Source organism: Carassius carassius, chromosome 41 (genome assembly GCF_963082965.1).
Source record: "Carassius carassius chromosome 41, fCarCar2.1, whole genome shotgun sequence".
Lineage (NCBI taxonomy): Eukaryota > Metazoa > Chordata > Actinopteri > Cypriniformes > Cyprinidae > Carassius > Carassius carassius.
In genome coordinates, this window is record NC_081795.1 from 19983309 (window position 1) to 20007360 (window position 24052).

The 24052-nt window shown below is 36.3% G+C and overlaps 1 protein-coding gene across 7 annotated transcripts in view; it reads right to left on the minus strand.

Moving 5' to 3' along the window:
* The window catches only part of LOC132122944 (teneurin-4-like), a 243029-nt gene that overhangs the window by 78186 nt on the left and 140791 nt on the right, over window positions 1–24052 (minus strand). For all 7 annotated transcript variants that reach the window (XM_059533466.1, XM_059533463.1, XM_059533467.1 and 4 more), the window contains 5 exons: window positions 23997–24052; window positions 21293–21509; window positions 13894–13995; window positions 13023–13217; window positions 9131–9331 (listed from right to left, as the gene is read on the minus strand). The exon at window positions 23997–24052 is cut by the window's right edge and continues 159 nt beyond it. In XM_059533466.1, coding sequence (XP_059389449.1) covers window positions 9131–9331; window positions 13023–13217; window positions 13894–13995; window positions 21293–21509; window positions 23997–24052 — 771 coding nt within the window. The remainder of the gene's footprint in view (window positions 1–9130; window positions 9332–13022; window positions 13218–13893; window positions 13996–21292; window positions 21510–23996) is intronic.

The following is a 24052-nucleotide window of genomic DNA, read 5'->3' on the forward strand; positions in this document are numbered from 1 at the left end:
ATGTTGATGCTTAGCCTTAATAATTTGATCAGCAGCATCCCTTCCTGTGACCCATGATTTGTCTGTATGTGCATTTAAGGCGGTGAGCAACAGACTTTCAGAACAACAATAAAACTTAGATGTGTATAAATTATGACCATAAATAAAACAAAGGGCAGAAATACAAACAAATACATACAGTACATACATACATAAGATTCAAGCCATGCTATAAAACAAAGTATACATTTTATTTTGTTTTCTTATGGTAACAGAGGGTTGCACTGTGGGCCAGATAAATATGAATTATGGTCCATATAATTCAATACAGTACTTAAGCTCATATAATTCGTCACAGTACTTAAGTATTTTTTGGGAGTATCTGTACTTGAGTTTTTATATTTCAGCCAACTTTTACTCAACTACTGTACATTTCCTATTTAAAATGTATACTTTTTACTTTTACTTATACATTTCTCATAAGTATATTCGTTACTTACTACACAATAGTCAGAATAACAGACTACAGGAAAGCAGGTTTGACGAATCAGGGGTCTGGCATTTCCAAGTTAGACTCCTAAAAAACACCTTTGCTCATGTGCAAACAAGTGCACACACAACTGTGAATGATTCATTTTCCACTCAAGTCGAGTCAAGGGTGTGAGATACAGCATCGTCTGCGATAACATGATAAGTGTTGTTGTAATGATGTGCAATCTGACATTATCAAATAGGCTATCACCAAATCATACACAGAGTGTACACATTTATTTATTAAAATTCCAGGCATTATAAATTGTAGACGGCAAAAATGCTTCTATATGCTTTTTATATATATAATTTCATGTAGGCCTAGTTAATTTAATCTAGATCACCTTCTATATCACTATCTATAACACTTTTCTGCAGATGCATAAACACATTAAATAATCATTTTATTACAAGTTCAGTAAAGCAATAAATGACTTACGTTTTAGACATAATATTGCTTGTTTTTGCTCAGTTTTGCTAATGAAGTCCAAATAGATCATAGCACTGTTTTGAGTCTCTGAGCGATGGATCGGTGTTTACTTATTGAATGAATCAGCTTTTTGAATGAATCTGTTGAATAAACGATTCAGTGATTCACTCATTAACCCAGTCAAATGCTTTGTATCTGAATGAATCAGCATTTTGAATGAATCAATTGAATCTCAATGACTCACTCATTAACATTCACTTGTCACCTACTTGAGGTTTTAATTCCACGTCGACTATTTTTTTCATGTTTTAAATTATTGAAAATATCAGTATTCAACGTTTTACAGTATGTTAAAAACAAATCATTAGGCCTATTTATACATCTGTGTCTGCAGTTTAAATGCATCCATGTCCCCTTTGAGATACATAAACTGTGTAAATACCATAGGGTAAATACATGCTATTTCAGATTCAGGAAGGTTTTTTTTTTTTTTATGTTGGAAGGAAATACACTAAGTACCAGATGAAGTGCTTCTTATACTTACCCGAAAATACAAAAATACAAAATGGAAGAAATAGTTAAAACTGAACACAATCTTGCTACCCAAGTTGTGTATGAACATTTATTTATTTGCTTCTTTTCCATTTTGCATTTCTTTGTTCTTTTACTTCCAATTCTTAAGTACATTTAAGATTTAATTTTTTTTTTTTTGTACTTAAGTACAATAGATATCACATACTTTAAGACTTTTACTCAAGAAATATTCTAAACGGTGACTTCAACTTCTACCAAAGTCATTTTCTGGTGAGATATCTGTACTTTACTTGAGTATGACTTTCAGGTACTGTATGCACTAGTGATGCGCGGGTCGTCTCATAACCCACGGGCCCCGCGGGTAACCCGCGGGTCGGGTTGGGGCGGGTTAAGAAATTGCTACTTTATTGCGGGGCGGGTTGGGGCGGGTCACTAAAAACAAATTTATGTTGCTTGGAATTTAGTGGTGGAAATTTTGATTCTTTTAAGAGATTTGTTGATTTTCAGTTCGTTCACCAAAATGATTAATTCACCGATTCGTTCAGTGACTATTTCTTCATATTACACAAATACACCAGCAGTTGGTGAAAAAGAGTGTCTTATGTGTTATGCCAATGAACGTATTTACTTGTGACAAAAACTGATTCGGCCTTATTAAAGTGTGTGCATGATTGCATTAAATGGTCTAAATAAATTGTTCAGATTAACAAAGCACGAGGTTTTATCGGGGATTATACGTGGAGTTATGTTCTGTATTCCAAATATGAAAACAAGCGTATGTGCACCAATAACTGTGCTTTGTATCTGCTGATTGCTGATCGAGATTTACATGCTTGGCCGACTGACCCTGTATACTCTCATTCATTTCATTCACGAACGAGATGTATCAGTTCATTCAACTCTTTCACCTACGAGAAGATCGTATTTGTTCACTACATTCAACAAGTCACATGCTCCGTCACATCTTGAGTAACTCTATTTTAAAAGGATGAAACAGTTCACAGAGCTGTTCACGAGCTGTGCATACGCTGCTAATAGCGCCGCGCTCGCGCGCTGCATTGGGAGGAACTTCATTGAACGAGAAATGAGCCTTTTACCGTCTATGGTCAGTGGATTACGTAAACGAGAACGATTCGTTCACCTAAAAGATTTGTTCCCGAAAGAACCATCATAGTGCAATTACCTATAGCCTATATTGATAAGGTTACGATACGAAGGTCTAAGTAGCAACGTAACTTCCGTGATGTCCCCGATGCGCGGGGCGGGTCAAGAAATTTTACCTTATTTGCGGGGCGGGCTGGGGCGGGCCAAATAATTTCATAAAAGTGGGACCCGTGGGTTGGAAAAAACCCCGACCCGCGCATCACTAGTATACACCACTGTCCTAACATGAGTAGAAGGGCAGGTTTTTTTAAGCATATTTCGTATATTAATTGTATTTTGAAGCACAGTATAAATAATTTTATGAGTGACACAGTGAAAGGTGGAGAAGAAAGTGTTGTGGTTTGGGAAATGTTTTCTGCAGCAGGAGATGGGCCTATTTTACAGATACATGGCAGAATGAATGCAAATGTTTATCAGAACCTCCTTCAAGAACATGCTGTACCTTCCCTGCAAGCACCTCCCAAGCAGCCTGCAACTTTCATGCAAGACAAAGACCCTGTCACACGGTTCAGTTCTTTGAAACTAAGAACACTGAAACAATGAAATCGGCCCAAAGATCTAAACCAGATTGAAAATCTCTGTAAAATCCTTGGCTAAGAAACCCACTACGGTCACTGAACTATGGAAGAGATTGAAACAAGTGTGGACAAAGATCACACCAGCTCAGTCTGAGTAACTAGGGATGTCCTGCAGCCGCAGATTTTCTGCAGTCATACAAAGCAAAAACCTCTACACTTCCTACTAAGTAACCCTCCAATTTTTTTTTGTTGTAATCTTTCGTACTACTGTGATTATAATAATAATAATTATTATTATTATTTATTTTTTATTTTCTTTGATCACCAATGCCTTGGTTATTTTGTCAAACATGTTAACAATATTTCACACATTCAAAAAATACGTATTTATAGATCGTTCTCTAATTTTGATCTCTTAATAAAAAAAATAATTCAGTTTCTCAAATTTATTGTGGTGTATGCTTTTATTGGTGTATACAATGTAAAATCTTAATATATTTAAAAAGAAAGAAACTTTTGCACACATGCTATGCATCAAGTACTCTAATATAATAAAAACAACGGCCCTCCTCAAAACATAGAACAGCGATTATGTGCCGCTGTTTAATTTGTAAGATCTATGCAGAAGGGAGTCAGAAAGAAGGTTGCCTATAGGCCATTAATGAGTCAATTATGTTCACGTAGCTCTGCATTTTGTCATAGTTGCAAATTAAACAGAGTTAAGTTGGTCTTTCAGGCACAAACCATAACATGGCATTACCAAATTTAAAAGCTTGAAAAAAAAAAAAAAAAGAAGAATCCTTCCCTCATGCTAATTACGCTGGGCCTTTGTTAAATTATGTAAATGCCCTTAATTTCACATGCAACATTTCAATTAGAGGCACCCTAATGACATTTCATTCAGAGCTGCTTAGGAGACACACAGTTGCTCATTGCCTTTCGTTCTTGCTCTCCTTTATTGTCCCGCTCTCAATTTGCTTAGTATTTTGCCCCTCGTATACACACAAAAACAACTCACTAGATTATAGGAATATCGTTTTCTCATAACAGTGTTCCTTAAAGCGATTCTCATAAAGGAAACACACACCAGCCAAATGACAGGATGATACCATCTGTGGATCGTTCCAACAATGCTTCACTGCAGGGCAAAGACGCTACTAACGTTGTACAATAATTGGGTAACTCCTGCTTGCGTCCTTTAATGGAGGAGGAGAACTAATTGATGCAGATCTTGAATGTTTGCAACAGCTCATTTCAAAACATGGTATAGCTGCCTGACTGCCCACATACTAGAGCCTAAAGCCTTCTTATTCAATTACTATCACTGACCAAGAGAACTGAGGCAAAAAAAGAAGGAAAACGGGAAGAGACCGAGAGAGGGAGGAAGTGATTTTTATCTTAGGAGTGGCCTTATCTCCATTTAGTTTTGCAGCATAACAATTAATTCACCCAAAACAATTGTTAGAACCATTACTTCTGTAATTAATGTGTGTTAAATTAGCAGAACACTTTTATAATTTTATTTACCAAACCAAAACTCACTTTTCCCAATACATTAAATGTTTGTCAATGTTAAATGGTTGCCAGATGTTTGCCAAAGGAGGTAAATATACTTATGTTATGTTATGTAGTATTTTTATCTTTTTTATTTTAATTTAAACTTTATTTTTAAATAAAGTAAAATCAAATTAAGTAAGTTAAAGTAAAATAATACATTTAAATAACATTATTCACAGTGTATCAAAAACAATACATGTGTTAAATTTGCTGGGTGTCTTTCTGGTGTGGTTGCAATTCAGATCTCATAATAATTTAGTCATGCTGCATCTTTCGCTTAAGAAGCCAGGCTTTAAATTGCTATTTCCAGCAAAGCTCTTGGATTACCTAATAGGTCAGTCTGTCTGCTTGGCATTAAAGTCAAATTCATATTCAAAGATAGTTGTTTTTCAAAAGTTTGCTGAAGCAAAATGGACATTAGTTCTCTGATATCTTAAATTTTTTTGTGGTGTTTACGATAGCAGCGACCAAAATAAAAAAATTGCATCACTGCTTTTGAGCACTTCTGGAGAGATATCAATAATAAATGTCCTTGTTTAAAAACTAGAATTTGGCATTCTCCCTTGTGTTACAGGGGAAGAAAAAAACTTATCATCAATAATTAAAAATAAAACTATAGAAAATATTTTATTAACTAAAATAAAAGAGAATTAATAGGTGAAAAAAAATAAAAATGTTGGCTTGGCATCTAACTAAAATAAGTATATGCACTAAGGGCCGGGACACACCAAGTCGACTCGGCAATGAAAGATGATGGGGTTGTTGCCTCGCATCAGCTGTGTCGGACCAAAGCAGCGCTGGAACACACCGCACAGACTACAGCCGACGGCAAACCAACACGTGCGTTCTGCGCATGCCTGAGAAAGAGCTGTTCATATCAGCAGCTATTGATAGTATATATTCGTCATTCAAAAGAAGAAACTGAAACAAAGATATACAAGATAAATGCAGATATACAAAATGTAAACAAAGCAGTGCTTGCTTACCATTTTGAAAATCAGCAAAATTAATAACTTGAATCAGTTTAAGTGGCTCATGTTGTTAAAAAAACATTTGTGTATTAGAATGATTGGGAAAGATCACGTACTGCCTTCATTCACATGCTTGATTTCATCACTTTTGCATTAATTCTCTGCACTGACTCGTTCACTAAACATTACATCCAATCAGAGCTCTCGCTCTTGCTGACATCCCCGAAGTCCCAGAGGCCAATTCAACATGTTGAATTGGGCAAATTGCTGCCGATGTGAGCACGACGAGTGGAAAACACAAAACAAACTAGCCCAACGATGGCAAATGGACGATCGTCGGCTTGGAGTGTCCCTGGCTTAAAATGACTAACTAGAAATAAAACTGAATTCTAAATAAATTGGTAATATTTGAGTAATATCCTAAAAAGTAATATATAAAAAAAAATATTCATTCATTGGATTTGTTCACATGGCTGATTCATTGAGGAGTGAAGCAAATGGTTCTTTATAAATGGATCATTGAATCATTAGGCTTGTTCGACTTGAAGCGGGTCATCACCATCAGACCGATCCGTGCGTGACATCAAAGTACCGCAAGAGCTTAGAAAGCAGAAGCCTTGTGCTTTTGAAATGCTTTCGCGGTACTTTGATGTCATACACCGTTCAGTCTGTGCAGCGGCACTTCAAAGCCTATGCATATGCCAATGGTTCAGCGCGCCAAATGGTTCACCAAATTCGTTCAAAACATTGATTAAGAAATTAAATGCCACTGTGGGTTGCTCAGAGACAAACAGTTCTGCTTTGTCTTTATCCTCTGGTTGGCAAATCTGAGAAAAACAGACAACATTGTGTCTAAAATAACACAATATTAACGTCTTAATTAACTGTTGTATAAGATGATTATCACAGCCTACTTCTCGTGTGATATTTCTTAACTATGTGATGTAAATATGAGAAACAATCTCAAACAGGCGTTTTGCCCCATATCTAGAATTGTAGGGATATTTTCTAGGCTCCATCACACAGTAAGTTGTTGCCCTGCCTCATATTAGTCATCAATTGACTATGAAATGACAGATGATCCACATAGGTCTGGGGCCGTGCAAGTGTCTCAGATGCCTTAATAATTTTATAATATTTTTTCTCGATAATTAATCTAATTAACAGGTTAAATTACCAGCCCTAATATATATATATATATATATATATATATATATATATATATATATATATATATATATATATAGAGAGAGAGAGAGAGAGAGAGAGAGAGAGAGAGAGATAGATAGATAGATAGATAGATAGATAGATAGATAGATAGATAGATAGATAGATAGATAGATAGATAGAAGAATGACAGAAGCACATAGACAAATTGCTAAATATTTAACTAAAATTGAAATGAAAACTGAAAATATAAAAGCCAATTCAATTAAAAAAAAAATACTACATAAATAAGGCTAAAATAACACTAATTGGTGCACATAAATGACAATAATTAAAGATCATTTTTTTTCCTTGTGGTAATTTAGTGAAACTGACAAATACATAAATAAAAATATATACTGTAGGATATATTATTATAAATAAAGAATTAGTAACTGTGCCCAAACTTCTGACTGTTAATATATATTTTTTAATCTTTAAACACAAATGCTGAACTTTACTTTTGTTAGTAAAATGTTTAGGTGCATCTCCTGGTTTCAAACAACTGCACTAGTGTACTACAGGCTGTCTGTCTTTCACATTAACTAAACCACAAGAGGAAGACTCATGTTCACTGTAATCATCAGTGAACCATCTTGAGTGAAACTCAAAGCACATCCACGTTGCTGTTTAACAGAATCTGCCATGAGGTGCTTAACAACTCTCACTGCATCAGACACTGCTGTTTCACCCCCACCTCCTGAGGTATAACAAGCATGACTGAAACAGCTGAAATGTGAAAAAATCTCTGTGAAAAGAATGTCAGGCGTGACCGGGAGAGGGGTCAAGAAGAGGGCACTAAATTGTTTCCGATGGAGCATTTGACCAAACGGTATATTCTTGATGAGAACAAAAGAAAGGAAATGGCACAGTGGTGACTTTATCAACCACAATTATAAATGGCTGCTTACTTCAGAAGGAAAAATGTCTTTGAAGTGTTCAGAAATCCAAAATTTGAATCTAAACTTCCAGTTACAGGCAAAAGACTGCATATCCACTGAAGCGCTTTGCACACATTGTTTTCAAAAAAAATTTTCAATCACAAAAGAGGAAAACATTGAGGTAAATTAGTTGGAGCATGAAATTACACCCTGACACCTTTAGTCACCGCTGTCATGGCAACAGGTGGCGTGGAGATTAGCAAAGATGAGCTGCATCAAGGTTCATTTAGAGGGTTTAGGAGATATTAACATGAACCAGTTCATGCACAGGCATGCATAAATATGTGATGAACTGCTCACAAAGACACAAATTCAAAAACACAGGTGTACAATTTGCCCTTCAGATTAGTTTGATGCTAACACTGTCGCCATAGTGTGCTCTGAGACACAGATATGCGATATGATCAGATTAGGCAGGTGATGAGATAATTATTATAGTGATAATAATGATTAGTAATTGTCAAAGGTCAAAAAAAAAAAACAATATTTCTCTGAATATGAGAATTGCTCAGTGCAAATGTTGCGACATGTTTTATATATTTATATTTATTTTAGTGTTCCTGTTTCTCAATTGGTAGAGCATTGCGCTACCAAGCACAAGGTTGAGGGTTCGATTCCCCGGGAACACATGATAGGTAAAAATTGATAGCCTAAATGCACTGTAAGTCGCCTTGGATAAAAGCGTCGGCTAAATGCATAAATTTAATTTAAATTTTTATATATATATATATATATATATATATATATATATATATATATATATATATATATATATATCTATATATATCTTCCAAAATGTGCAAAATCTAAATTTACATGAACTAGTCCAATCTCTTTGTTTTACTGAAATCAAAATGTGTTTTAGTTCAGTGTTGTTAGAGGTTAATGAAGGTAAAGTCAATTTGATTTGTAATTTGCATCCTATTTTATTTTCATAATCTGATGTATTGCCATCATTGTTTTATAATTGTATTGTGAGTGTTGTAATATAAAACTATCAAAAAGAAAAGAAAACATAATAAAAACTTGAATGACTAACTTAAACAGTTTAAATTAAAGTACTAAAATTACACAAACTAAAACACAAAGTTAACTGAGTAAAATGAAAATATTAGGATAACTCAAAAGTACTCACACTAAAATAGTATAGAAATGAACTGGTGCACATAAATGAAAATAATTAAGTATAATTCTTCCTAATGTTCATTTTGTGAAAACAAATAAATACCGTAACAAGGCTGAAATAGGAAAACATATAAAGTGCACATAATTGGGACATCATTCTACCACTGTTCTGACCTGTAGAGCAGTCGTGACCAGTCCAGTTGGGGTCACAATTACAGGTGTTGGTATCAGCCAAAAAGGTCCCATGCCCAGAGCACTGCTCCATACAGGAAGTACGAGGATTCTCGCATCCAGGACCTCCCCAGCCTACAAAACAGTGGCACTCTCCGCGTACACAGACACCTCTCCCTGAGCAGGTCGGGTCCAGGCAGTCCACTGCACATAGGAAAACACATAAAGCAGGTATTAACTGACTCATTTTCACATCAAAAGATAATTCAGAAGCAGAATTCAAAGTAAAAATACACCAGTGAAACCATTTCCCATCAGACCAAACTCATCATCAAAGACAAGTGCTCTAGATCAAAACTTGAACAGATGCATGTGTTCACATTAAACTCGTAGCTCAGTGTCCCCTGCTGTTCCTCTTCCTTTCAAAGTATGACTCAAGTCTCAGTCATCCATCCCAGGCCCAAAAAAAAAAAATGACTCTAGATGTTTAGCTCTTGCAGCGGAGAGCACACCACATACCCAGCCGCATCTTGATGAGGTCTGACATTTCCAAAAACCATGAGAGAAACAGGATTTACAAATGGTCAAATTAAATGGCCACATTGACCGTCGTGCAGTAAACTGGCAGGTGGGAAGAGTGTTGCTCTCTCTTTGACTCCTCTAGTTGCTGGTAATAAGATTTCCTCTCAGCGGCGGGAAGGGAAAATACTGGCACAGCCGGAGCATGTTCTGATAAATTGAAAAGCGATGCTGGATGTGGTCCCCCCACTTACTGTGAACCCAAAACCATGCGTGACAGAATGCAAACAAGGACACCTACAATGGCCCATGGGCAAAAGCCTCATCTCCCTGTACCCACTTTACTCTAAATTAATTTCTAATCCTCGTTGAAGAATATGCTATGGATCAGTCACCCCAGACAAATATTCTAAAGACGGAGGTTCGCAAAAGAAATTAAAATTGATTGAAGTGATAATAAAACTTCATTTCAAACCCATTTGACTTCAAATATGATATATGTGGAAAAACTATATTTGGTGGGGGGGGGGGGTGGTAGAATATATTAGGCAGAAGGTTTGTGCACCATTCAATACTGAACGGACAATTCTTTTTAGATTCCAATTGGATTTCTGAACTTGAACTGAGGTAGCAAACAAAATGCACCAATGTCTGTTTTTTAACTAGAAAACCCATATTTGACAAGATTTTTGACATTTTTAAGATTTATAGGTAGATATAGAACGATAGGAGTGAATATATGCCAAAACAGCAGATTGCTAAACTACTGAATACTTAAATGAACAAATGAATGATAGGATGATGGAACAAGCAAATTAACAATAGAATGTTAAAGCAAATTCTAGAATACTATAGAATGCATGTTGGGGCTGATAGTTTGACTGTAGTAGTTTTCCCCGTCACTACATTTCCTGTTAATTCTCAATAACTCAACGCAAAAATGCCAAAAACAGTATCTTTCAACAATCTCGCTCATAGAATGCATGAATGGAAAAAAAAATATAGAATTCATGACCACACAAACAAATGGTTGATAGTTAACTATATTGCTATATAGAAAGAATTATTTGTTTAGTAACCAGGGCGAAATAATACTCGATTTCCCAAAATTTAAATTTATTTAAATTTATTTTTTTTTCCTTTTAAATTATTTTAATTGCAATTCTGTAAATTTCTCTTTCTTGTCAATTTCCAATTGAAATTCCTGTGGGTGTGGCCTTATTCAAATTCTATGAACTGATATGAGACAATTTTTAATTCTGAATTTTGCACAACAGTCATAGGATCGGAGTTTCGATGTATTGGGAATTATAAGGATCCTCCAGGAAGGTATATTAAGTGATTACAAATTATGAAACTAGAAGAAGCCAGTAAAGTATATTTGGCCGGCATTTATTTGATAAAAATACAGTAAAAACAGTAATATTGTGAAAAAATATTACAATTTAAAGCAAAAAATTTCAGCATCACTACTCCAGTCTTCAGTGTCACATGATCCTTCAGAAATTATTCTAATGTGCTGATTTACTGCTTTAATACCATTGTTGAAAAAAGTTAATGAAACCATTACATATATATTTTAATTATTGTTTTTTTTTGCATGTTTTTTTTTTTTTTGCATTAATTTGAAAGACTTTTTTTGGTAACACTTAAGTCTTTACTGCCCGTTTTGTTTAAAATAAATAAATAAAAAAACCCTCACTAACCCCAAACTTTTGAACAGTAGTGTATATCCATTAGAAAATGAAGGTATGAACCAAGAATGTTCCCTCACAGATGGCTAACATGAGGCCAGCTGGGACATGATGGGAGAGGAGAGATGGAGTCGAAACATTGCCGACTCCCTTTACCGTGACACAAATGGGTGGAGAGGCCTTTCCTATAGATAAGCAGGAGTTCAGGTCTCTTAGCAGATGGTTTGGGAACAAGGCACAGAGATCATAGGCTTATTGACAAGAGTCTCTCTCCTGGCAATTAATCATCACTGCCTGAAGGTCGCGGCGAAGAAAGATAGAACCGTTAAAGGGCCAGCATCGACATTCTCTTACTCAAACGGCCAACGGTGAGACCCGAAATAGAATTGCCGGGGGTCAGAGGAGTCAGAACATACCATTTGTCAAAATCGGCTAGATCATTTTTCATCTTGAAATGAGAGCCGTCAAAAACTGCCAAACACAATGGCTACTTTAATCTTATGTCTTCAAGCCTTGGTCGGCGCTCTCGTTGGGCCGCTGTAGTCTCATAACGGACTTCTCAGAGCAAATTCAGCTTATTGGATCTTGACACAAAAGAATTGTTCATCCCTTAATGGATTGCTTTGGACCCTCAGAAGTATCCATAATGCATGTAAAGGAGCGAGGAGACTTTCTATGCATAACTAGACGAGTCAGATACTTACGGGCCCGCTACAAACTCAGAAGATCATGTACACCCATCTTAAATATTCAGAAGTGTACATATGCATATTCAAAAAGGCCACAAAGGGCCTCTTTCTCCATTTCTGTGCAATTTGGTGCAAGAAATTTTTTTTCAAGGATCAGCATTCACAAACTTCTGTTCACTGTTATTTTATAACAGAAAAGTGTTCCTGTAGCTCAATTGGTAGAGCATTGCGTTATCAAGGTTGGGGGTTTGATTACCCGGGAACACATGATAGGTAAAAATTGATAGCCTGAATGCACTGTAAGTCGCTTTGGATAAAAGCGTCTTCTAAATGCATAAATTTAAATTTAATTAATATTTAATTTAAAATTTGAATTTAAAAGAATGCACACTATCACACTAGTTGTGTTCCGGCGCAATATGGCTGTCGTTGCATCATCCAGGTGGATGCTACACGCTGGTGGTGGATGAGGAGATACCCCCTGACTATGTAAAGCACTTTGAGTGCTATATAAATGTAAGTAATTATTAGTCAAACGAACCAGGCTTTGGTAACCAAATGTTATTGCACTTTTGATCATATAGCAGTACTTTTAAATGAAAAAAAAAGTGCACAATACACTACTTTTGAATGCATTATTAGTTTTGTGCATAATGCGATTAATTGCAATTAATCACATACAATCATGATTAATTTTTTACATATATTTCTATATCTAAATATATATATATTTGATAACAATAAGAACATTTTCTCGATCATCAAGCCAGCATAGAGGAATGATTTTTGAAGGACTGGAGAAATGCTTGTAGGAAAATAGAAACTATAAATATAAATACATATGCTAATAATAATATAATAGTATTTATTAACAGTACTGTCTTTTTAACTGTATTTTTTATTGAATAAATGCAGTTTTGGTGAGCATAAGAGACATCTTTCAGAAACATAAAAAAAAAATATTAATTATTTTTGTTTTACTCCCTCTATTACCTTCTTCACAGTTCTCCCCTTTGTAGCCAGGATTACAGATGCAAGTTCCCACAATGCATGTGCCATGTCCGCTGCAGGTAATGTCGATGCACTGGTTGGTAGAAATGTCACATTCAGACCCTTTCCAACCGCTGTGACACATGCAGCGGCCTTTGAGGTACTGACCATTCCCACTGCAAAGCACTGGACAGGACGCTGGAAAGAGTACACACAAAATGTAAAAGGTCTGCCAAATGTAGCTTAAAAAACAAAACAAACATACTGCTTGTGCTGGTCTGCTGGACTCATGTCTGTGTAAAAATCAATATGACCATTGTAGTGAACATTACTGTGGTAAAAGTGAGTGAGACCATATTGATCCAGAAGTTTTGAGTATGAACAAGTGATTTCTGAAAAGCGAACGATCAAGAGTCTAGAATACACTAGAAACTTGCAAAAAGGACTTAGCAACTGTATTCTAATGTGGAAATCGATTTTAAAGTGACAGCGCAAAAGATAAATGGTTACTTTAATGCCTGCCAAAAAAATGCTACAGTTACTACATAACTATAATGTAAATTCTAATGCATACATTTTGAAATGTCCAAATGAACATATTTTTATCTGACTTTATAGTCTTTTATTTATTAATCCTCACACTTTTATACGAATACACATACACAAAAATCGACATACAAACATGCATATTTATTATTACAATCACTTATTTTACTGTGTCTAATACAGAGTTGAAAACAATAGTTACCATGGTTATATATAGTTTTAAGGAAGGGAAAATGAAAGAGTGACAGAGAAATATTGCAGGCCATGAAGGACTGAAAGTAATAAAGAAAGGGAGGTTAATGGAGGTGCAGGTAAACCGAAATCTCACCCCTGCTGCAGTCGGGTCCTCTGAATCCAGGAAAACAGCGGCAATTTCCGGCCACACAATCTCCATTACCAAAACAGTTACTAGGACAGTCATCGATAGCATCTGCAAAATGAAAAAAAATTTGTCCAGCTGATTACTAACAATATATCTAATGTTTTCAACTACTTGTAAATCATGAGAAAATTCCCATTCTAAACAGTGACACGGGGCAGTGCAGTCGCCTGTCAATGACGTTAGTTCTTCTTCTTCTTCTTCTTAGTTTTGTGGCAGATTGCAACCATGGCTTATCAGGTGCATACCGCCACCTACTGTATCGGAGTATGTAGCATGGATATGAATCTAATGACGTTAGTTACCCTTTGTTACCGCCTTTACTGACGTATCCATAGTCTGATCGTGTCTTTGCATTGACTTTGTATTTAATCTACTCGCGCAAATCGTTAAACTCAGCGGTTGGGTAGAAGACAACAAATCCCATCATTCCATGCTCCTTTTTAGCATCATCAAACAACATGATTGTTATTATTTTGATAGTGCGCCCTCTAGTTGCAGGTCCTACAACCTGTATCTTTAAATGTGTGTATGTTAATGAATTCCAATCATTTGTAAACAGGTCGCGCATGCACGCATATTCACAATTAGCATATTCCTCACCTATGAATTACAGCTAAGCAAATTACGTGTCTAGGAATGGTGTGGAATCCTTGACTCAATTCTCAGGTTTGGCAATTTATATTGCATGTTAAGAAACTAATAGGCTATATGCCTAACAATAAATTAATAAATTAACGTGTGTTCACCAGAGCGTTTTTAGCCAGCTGACAAACACTACATTTTTGTGGAGTGATGCGTTGTTTGCTATGATTTGGAATATCAATGGCAGTAACATGTTACAAGTATCTTATTTTGAAGAATATTACTGAATATAAAAATACAGTAACCAGCAATATTAACTTCTCCATTGTTTGTGTTGTACAGTATGATGGTTGATCAATGTAGTGTTTGCCCCGCCCCTCCTCCACTGTGATTGGACAGCTGTGTGAAAAGGGACAGTGACAAGTTCTGCGTTTTACCATAAGTTAAAGAGTAAAAAACTAAAAACAGACAGGGCAAATTAACTCGTTAAATATCATTATAATACATAGTGCATACAAATGCAGTGTCTTCAGTTTGAGTAAAATAATACAGAAAGTTTTAATGTTTTATGCACCATTTACACGTGGCAGGGAGGAGGTGTAAATTTATTTCGCACCAACTAACAATTTCAAAATACATTTTCATTTGAAAGTTTACGTCAAAATGTCTTTCCGAATGATTTACACAAATATTCGTTCTGCTCGTGTTTCTTGAATGAGGCCCAATGTGTGCATGCTAGCTAGGTCTTTTTAAAACAAATCAAGTACAAGAAAATGTATACACTTTCCATAAATAAGAGAAAATAAAGGGTGACATTTTCTGTTAGTTAGCAGGTCAAAGGTGAAGTGGGACACAAGTGGAGCCACTTGACGAATTTAATTCAGCCTAATAAGTAACTCACCATAATTAGCGCAGCTGTTTTTGTGTCACAGCACTAACATTGACCATTGCAAAACAAACATGAGTGCATGACACATCCAGTGACACGGCTAATGAAAACTCCATATAACAACCGTCTTTAGTGAAGCGTGCTAATTTAAATGCAAGGAATGCTGACATGTCAATTACAAGATTTCTGATTTCAAGCAAGAGTAAAAAAGAGGTTTGTTACAGATTGCGGATATATTAGACAGACTCTTGGAGTGAAGAAGTGGTGCTTGATTATTGGTAGACACATCACATATTCACACACTGACATCAAACAACATGATTGTTATTATTTTGATAGTGCGCCCTCTAGTGGCAGGTCCTACAACCTGTATCTTTAAATGTGTGTATGTTAATGAATTCCAATCATTTGTAAACAGGTCGCGCATGCACGCATATTCACAAATAGCATATTTGCTAATTGTGCACTCAAGAAGTATTTAGGTATCTATCTTAAATAAGCAATCTAGCGGACTCACAAATTTAAGACTTATCTTTTGAATATTAATTAGCTTGTTCATACATATGCATAAATGGTTTATATAATGTATGAATGCAGTGATTCAGTCTGTAATAGAGTAGTCCAAACTGCAAAAAATTGCAGTAGAAAGTGCCAAGAATCTTAATAAATAAATAAATAAGTACATTTCAAGTTATTTTTTAACAAAACTCATTATAGAGTGATTTGCAATCATCCTTGATGACCAGTTAAAGTCCTCAAATGAACTTGTGGCATTTATTTGAAAACCTCATTCCTACATCTGTCGCCATCTATTCTGTAGCTCAGTGGATAAATACATGGATCAACTACCAAATGCTAAGTATGAATCACTTTCCGCGACTGATAACAACTGCAAAGGAGGCAAACTTTAAAGCAAACAAATCTGTTCACTTGTCATAAAAATCACAAAGAAAAAAAATGATAAATAAATCCATAAAGTGGTGGAGACAATTTCATCAGTGGCGACACTTAAATGACAATATGCAATTACCAAAATTTGACGTCAAACTCTGCAAATGTATTATTTTTTTTTTTTATCCACGCTCAACTCTGTGCAGCTGAAATCAGACAAAACCTGAATTAAACATGAAATAACGGTGAAAAATATTCCCTCTCTAAGGTTCCCTTCATATCGCTGGTGTACCCGAGGCTGAGCTCTCGCTACAAAGATGCTTTTGTGTTGGACAAAGGGCTGGAAATGTGAGCCTTCCCTTTCCTCAAGAGAGTCAATCATCGCAGAGGATGCAAAAGACGGGAAGCTGAACCGAGGAAAGGGGGAGAAAAAGAAGAAGGGAGGGCGGTAACTAGCTTGTGCTGCAGAGAAGGTTTTTGAAAGAGTTTTAAAAGCACAAGTCTCTTGATGTGAGAGGAAAAGGCTATCTTGCCTATCCCCCTGGTACGCTGAGCCAATCAAGACTTTGGTAAGGATTTTGATGGCTTCCATCTTCCATTTCTAAGCAGAGAGCACATACAGGTCTCTCGAAAGCCTACAGTGGCTATGAGTGACTGTGCATGTGTAGTTCTGTAAGATAAATTAAGCCAGTTATACATAAGCAATTATACATGAGATGGTTTTTTGCTTCTTTTCCATCTTGATAATGCTTAGAGATGCACTCCTCATGTATTAGATGAGCACAATCTATCTCTAGCTGCATCTCTGTCACTCTTACGTAATGTATTTCTGACACTACGATTGATCTGAGTTCAGTACCTGTAGTCTAAACCCTGCACTTTCCTTCAGAACTGTCACGTATAATTCCATCTCTAAGCAGAGACCGAGAAGTCAGTGTCCAGCTGTGAATTTGAAAAAGAAAGAGTCCGTGTTTCTAAATGCTTTTAAGGCTTTCATTGGTGCCACACACAGAGAACACAAGAACTCTATAGATAGCTCTGCTGAAATTTTTAACCTGACTATCCGTAACATACAAAGATTCATAGATGAGGTGTATAATTTCCATGCCAGTCGTAGCACCAAAAGGAATTCCTATTGTACATTTCTAAAGGAAAATAACTTTTTATAACCTTTCTGAAGGAAATTTGTCTTGCTAGCCTGTTAAAAATCATCGGCATAATACTGCAGAGCTTTGAGTGCTGCTATGAGTTTGCTAGAGTGTTCTGGTGGTGGCTAATGGTTGCTTATTGGTCCAAGTTCGAAGTATCCACCTTCCTGTGTTATGTCAAATTATATTTTGGTCTCAACATATGGCTTTGATTCCTCCTAAAAGTCTATTAGATTTGGCAGCCATTTTCCCACCAATTTGGGTGAAAGCAACAATAAATGTGACCTGTAAACACCAACAAAAATATTCAGCATAGAAATTTGGTCAAATGATTTGGTCACATGATTTGTCGGTTTAATCCAATGGAAGAAGAAAAAAGGGCAGGCAGGTCTAGATTAACACACAAATCACTTCGTGAAATTAGGTGGCGCTTACGAAAACATGCTGTGCACCTTTCAGTTTCTGTCACTCATTTGTCAAGGAAAAGAACAAAAGACAAAAAGTATAAAAGTATTAAAGGAATACCGCTGATTTGAAATTTTTTGTCATTAATTACTCACCCCCATGTAGTTCCAAACCCGTAAAAGCTTTGTACATCTTCGGAACACAATTTAAGCTATTTTGAATGAAAACCGGGAGGCTTGTGACTGTCCCATTAACTGTTAAAAGTTAAAATTTAATTTAATTTAAAAGTTAATTTATCTTAATTTGTGAAAATATCTTAAATTGTGTTCCGAAGATGAACAAAGCCTTTATGGATTTGGAACGGCATGGGGGTAAGTGATTAATGACAACATTTTCATTTTGGGGTGGAATATCCCTTTAACGTTTTATATAACAGCAGCATCTTTGGACATGTGACCAAATGCACAAATCTTACTATTTGGCCAGTTTTATTCATAGTGCGAGGAAAATATTGTGTCATGCCAGAAATAAATAAATAAATCAGCAAATAAATAAAATCCATCACACTGACAGCAATTGAATGTTTGTGTTGGTCCGAAAAGTGTATTAATAATAATTAATGTATTAAGAGCTGTTCATTCAAATTAAATTGTTTATCAGGTTTGCTCTAATGACTAACCCTGAGTCCGAGCAATAGTAATGATAACGCACACCACCTTTAATCTCTTCTACTGATCTGACATTAATTAGCTTTGTGTGCTCTTGTATAGCACAAGACTACTGTCCTTGACTTCAATCTATATAAATATCTTATATTATAATTGTTGATGAAGTCATGTCAGTTTTTCTGAAAGCTGAAGGACTAGAGCAATCAGCAAGGCACAGCTAGAGAAGCATCCTTGATAACTTTGACAACAGAAGACCACATGGTGGTGACAAATAAGGCTGTGTCGCACATGGTACGGACGCCTTAGCTTTGTAATGAGGAGTCAGGAGAATTATAGAGAGAACGTAGAGAGGCATAAAGAAATAAAAAAGAAAGAAAACAAAAATAGAGTCACAGAGAAAGGAAGAGCAAGAACAATAGAGATATTCAACACTTCAGGTCCCTTATGGACCATGGCATATGTGTACCCAGAGGAAATTTGTATTGCTCAGAGGTTGCACTTATAGCTCCAGAGACTTCATTGAGATGTCAGGTAATGTTTCATTTAAGTGTTTTTTTTTTTTTTTTGTCTTACCAAAAAATTCCAATAAGCACGAGAGAGCTCTTGACATACAGCAAGATGAAATGAAAAAAATGAAAGAAAAACAGGTTCAAAAGGTAAAACCTTAAGTCTTGAGTTTAACATTTAGTGCTTCTTTACAGAAATTGGGTGCAGAAGATCACCATCCACCTGACCTATTTCTTTTCGGTCTTTCTCACCCTCGCTGTCTCTTTTTTCTTCTTTCTTCACCTCCTCTTTCTGCCTCCCTCTGAGCCCCACAGCTCAGAGTCAAATCAACTCGGGCATGACTCATGTTCCAGACCTTCTTTCTCTAAAGCCCACTGTCTTGGCCCTGAACCGCAGGTGGCCAACAAACTCCCAATGGTGGCTGCATCCAAGAGCACTGAACACAGGATAAACAGACTGTGTCTTTCTCTCCTCATCTTCCACCACTCTAAACCACCATGTCATATGTCGTATATATGGTATTGCATTTCATTTTCATTCGGGGTGGTAAGGCACAGTGCCGTCTTTCCTCCTGACGAGCTGGAACAGCAGAAATAGATGTGTGGCAGACACACTTGCATCGATCGAGAGGGTGGTAAACCCCTCCCAACTCCGGTTGCAGATGGACCATGGCCCGGGAGCGTTTAATTAAAGAGCATGTGAGAACAGCTCTCAGCTGCCACCTCCATGAAAGCTGAAACCTTGCAGCTTCCTCAAGCTCTGCCCTCCCTCCTGATGCGCTCGTACTAATCAAAGCTACTTTCAGGACGCAGAATGGAGAGGACAAAATCAAAATCACCTCCATCATTGATGCCAAAGGATGGGACTGCAAAGTCTTTCACAGCAAAAAAACACACGTGAATGTGATCAAATAATGACCAATGCTATGCACAGGGGAACGGAACGGTCGTCAGAAGCATTGAATCAAGGCCACTAGGTGTTATGCTAATTGACAGCAAATTGGAAGAGGGATTTGCTGGGAGGCACTCAAAAAGTAACAAGAGTATTCCAAACCATCAGTGAAGAACACACGCAGACATAGTGAAGCACTGCTCATTTCCGAAATCTTTCTTATTCAAATCCACCTTGATTACTCTGTAAAGGTTTAGGGGGACTGAGATGGCGATGCAAAAAGGGTAATATCAGTGATGACAGGCTCTGACAAGTAGCACGGTGCAGGCAAAAATTTCCTATTTGATTTAGGGAAAATTTTTTGAATAATTTTGGATAATCTGTCAAAGCCATTTTAGGTTTGCGATTTTTTATGCTTGCAATGACAACATGAATTGAGAACATTTATTTCAGTTTGCAAACTGCCATGTCAAATGAAGTGGTGCGGAAGCATTTAAGCAATAATTAATTTGGCCGCAATCTAACTGAAGATCTTTCCTTATGTCATCTACCAGATATCACAGTTGAGGCCCTATATCACTTGGGCCCTATTTGGATCTAAATAGAAGCAATGTAATGTCAACATTTTCAGAAACAAGATTTTATCGCCATGATTCAAAGATCGGTTAAGATTGTTTATGCCTTCGATGACTACATGGATGTTGTTTCAATTAGCAAACTGGCATGTCAATGAAGAGGCGCCAAACCGTCTAAGCATCGTAAATTATGATCTTTCCTTATATCGTCCATATCATGGTGACTCTGGCCCTATTTGGACGTTAACTGATTTAAATAGAAATATGAACATAATTGCAATATTTTCAGGCACAAGTGATTTTATTGCCATCTCATTCTAAGATGGTTTATGACCTACTGTTTTTTTTGACAAACAAAAGGATTGTGTGGCAATTTAATTTCTGTCTGAATCAATACATTTGAGTTTACAAGAAAATCTTTCCAGAGGACTACTGTTTGACAGCTTGCATAGTAATAAGAAATGAAATGACACCGTCGTCCCATCCCAGTGAATGGGAATTGAAAAAAAAAAACAAGAAATAAAAAAAGTCAAGAGATTAGAAACGGTTACATTTGCCATTATAATTGGATTTCAGCAGCTAAGTTTGAATGTGTCACGTACCCGACCACTGTGAACCAGACTTCCTTGTTCATCAGAAAACATGGCTATTATCACTAAGGCTCTGTGCAAATGCTCTTTTACATGTCACCTGAGAAGCAATTACCATTTGCACATTTAAAGTTACACCTGTTGCGCTATGTAAAGCAAATCTTTCAATGGCATTTTTGTCTTTTAATATTGTACTAACCGATCGCAGTTGTGAGAAAGGACACCTGCTCCGTCTCCTTCCCATCATTGTACACAGCCAAGTGCCAGATGCCCGAGTCCATATACTGTATAAAGCCTGTATCGTGACTGGTAAGTGGCATCAGGCTCCTCTGCTGGGCTGGAAAAGGCGGACCCTCGAGACCTGTCAACCCTTGCGACAGGAGCCGACGGCCATCCAACAGCTCCACAAAGTCAAACTGGAGACAAGGAGAGACAGACAGACCACAAGCAAGCATTAGGAATGACACATGAGCCTCCAGGAGCTGATAAGTCCTGCACTTTGGAGCCAACAGGAGCTGGTCTCTAAGAGTAGACTAAGACTGCGAAAAGGGGACTAATGGAAGGTGTGAAAAGACAGTTGCTAACACTGTACCAATTTATGCTAATATATGTGCAATTTTTGATTTTCACACCAATGGGTTATCTGTCACCTCCTAATGAAAGTTTATATATATATATACATATATATGTATATATATATATGTATATATATATATATATATATATATATATATATATATATATATATATATATATATATATATAACATTTGATTATTTTTATAATAAAACATATAATTTATAATTTCTTATTTCTTTCAAAATTGTGGTCACATGACCGCGACATTTATATTTGACAGTTGTGCATAAGCCAAGTGACAATTCAAGCAATAATATTGAACATAAATCCAATCAAAAACATCATACCTTACTGTTTCAGCATGTGGTATTGAAAAAAAAAAAACCTTCAAAACATATCCGTTCATACAAAACTGAAGAGGAGAAAAAAATCTCTCTTATTGGTTAGTGTGGCTCAATTGAAAGAGTCTATCAGCCAAGGTCTTGGAGTAATTTCCAGTGACACAATACCACTGCATATATGAACCAAATCAATACAGAGAGGCTGAGATGTTCTGTGTTCGATACTGAAATTAAGCGTCTGTTTATATCAAAGCCTTTGAGATGAGTCTTTGAGCCGATAATATGCTACCAAATGAAATGAAATCTTGGGGGAATATGCTATGAAAATATCCTATTGAAAGAGGAATGGGAGTAAAAAACAAACAAACATGGACCCTTTATGTTTGATTTAATAAAAATAAAAAAGCCCCAAAACTTTGTGACGGAAGTATGATACGCTTTTTCGTGAGGCTGTTTTGTAAATGTGTGTATATTTCAATATTAAAATACTTTCTATCCCAGCCTAATATGCACACATATTAGTAACACTAGTTCAAAAAGTGATGTGAGTTTGTGGTAAAACTTTGTCTGACTAAAGGCAAAGGGAATGTTTGGGAAACTTGTTTGTCATATAATTCCATCTAGCTCAAGAGAAATAACGCAATTTAGCTTTAAAAATACTAAAGCATCAACATTTAGTGCTTAACATTTAGCATACATGCTCGGTTTAAAAAAAAAAAAAAGGTTTTGATTCCGGCCTCTATACACTCTTTTACTTTCATTCTCATTAAAATGTTAAAGGGGTAGCTCACAGGTTTTTTTTTTTTTTTTTTTCTAGGCTTGATTGTGTTTATGGGGTGCTGTTTAATATGTTAATGCTTTTTTAATGCTTAAAAAAAAAGTATAATTTTTCACATAATTTACCTTTATTCCACACCGCTCTGTCCCTTCTCTGAGAAACATGCTGTTCATTTCCTGCTTTTATGTAGCCCCCCTCAGAAATAGGCGATGGGCTCTGATTGGTTAGCTAGCCCAGTGTGTTGCGATTGGCTAAACCGCCTCTAGTGTGCATCTAAATGTCCCGCCCCTCACCACAGCGGCATGTGCTCCGGTTGTATTGTAAAAAAAGCATTGTAAATCATGCTTATCAGTTTGAGCTCGATTGAGAAGCAGAGGATATTATTGAAGAGGATCGTGCAGAACCTGTGCAAGCACGGCTTTTAATGGTAGGCCTATGTTTTATATTTGTTATTGTCTCATACTTTTAGATAAGCTGTTATCTGTAAATGCTACTGCTTATGTAAGTATTTAATATACTTTTAAACATATTTTCCTGATTTAAGTCGTAATACAGTATGGTAACTGGATGAATGTCCATGTTTAAAACTCCTCATAGCTATGTGAAAAGTGTATGATTGGAACAGTTCATTGTTGGAGTTGAGGTAAATGAGAGAGAAAGCGTGTGAGAGAGAGAGAGAGAGAGTGATGAAGGGCGTATGCAGAGTAGGGGGACGCGAGGAACACTATTAAGAACCGCGGCTTTAGAACATTGATTTTGAAACTTGTGAATCCATTAGAATCATTAGAAGACAGAATTGCGATTCATATTTGAATAGATTTTTATATCCACCTCTAGTTTTCTCTTACACTTCTATAAAGCATGGCCTCGCCCCCTTTGCTGACTTTTCCCAAGGGCGGGGTTTATCTGGGTTTGTTACTTCACAAACCCGGAAAGTATGTTTTTGTAGTCCCTACCAGACGTTTTTGTAGGCATTAAACTGCCAGAATTTTAAAAGACAATATCTCCATTTGCATTGAACTTTCAGTTTCGTAACTTTGCAGATATGATTTATGCTCAAACAGCAACACTACACACTAACTAACATTAAAAAAAGTGAAATCACAAGCAGCCACCCCTTTAAAATACAATAAATATCAGCATTTTTGTTAAAAGACAGACAACCATTGTTTAAATAATCATCTGAATGTACTTATGCGACCAACCTGTGTATGCGACGGAGGTAGGCCTCTCCTCCCATAGATCCCCACCAATGCATCTT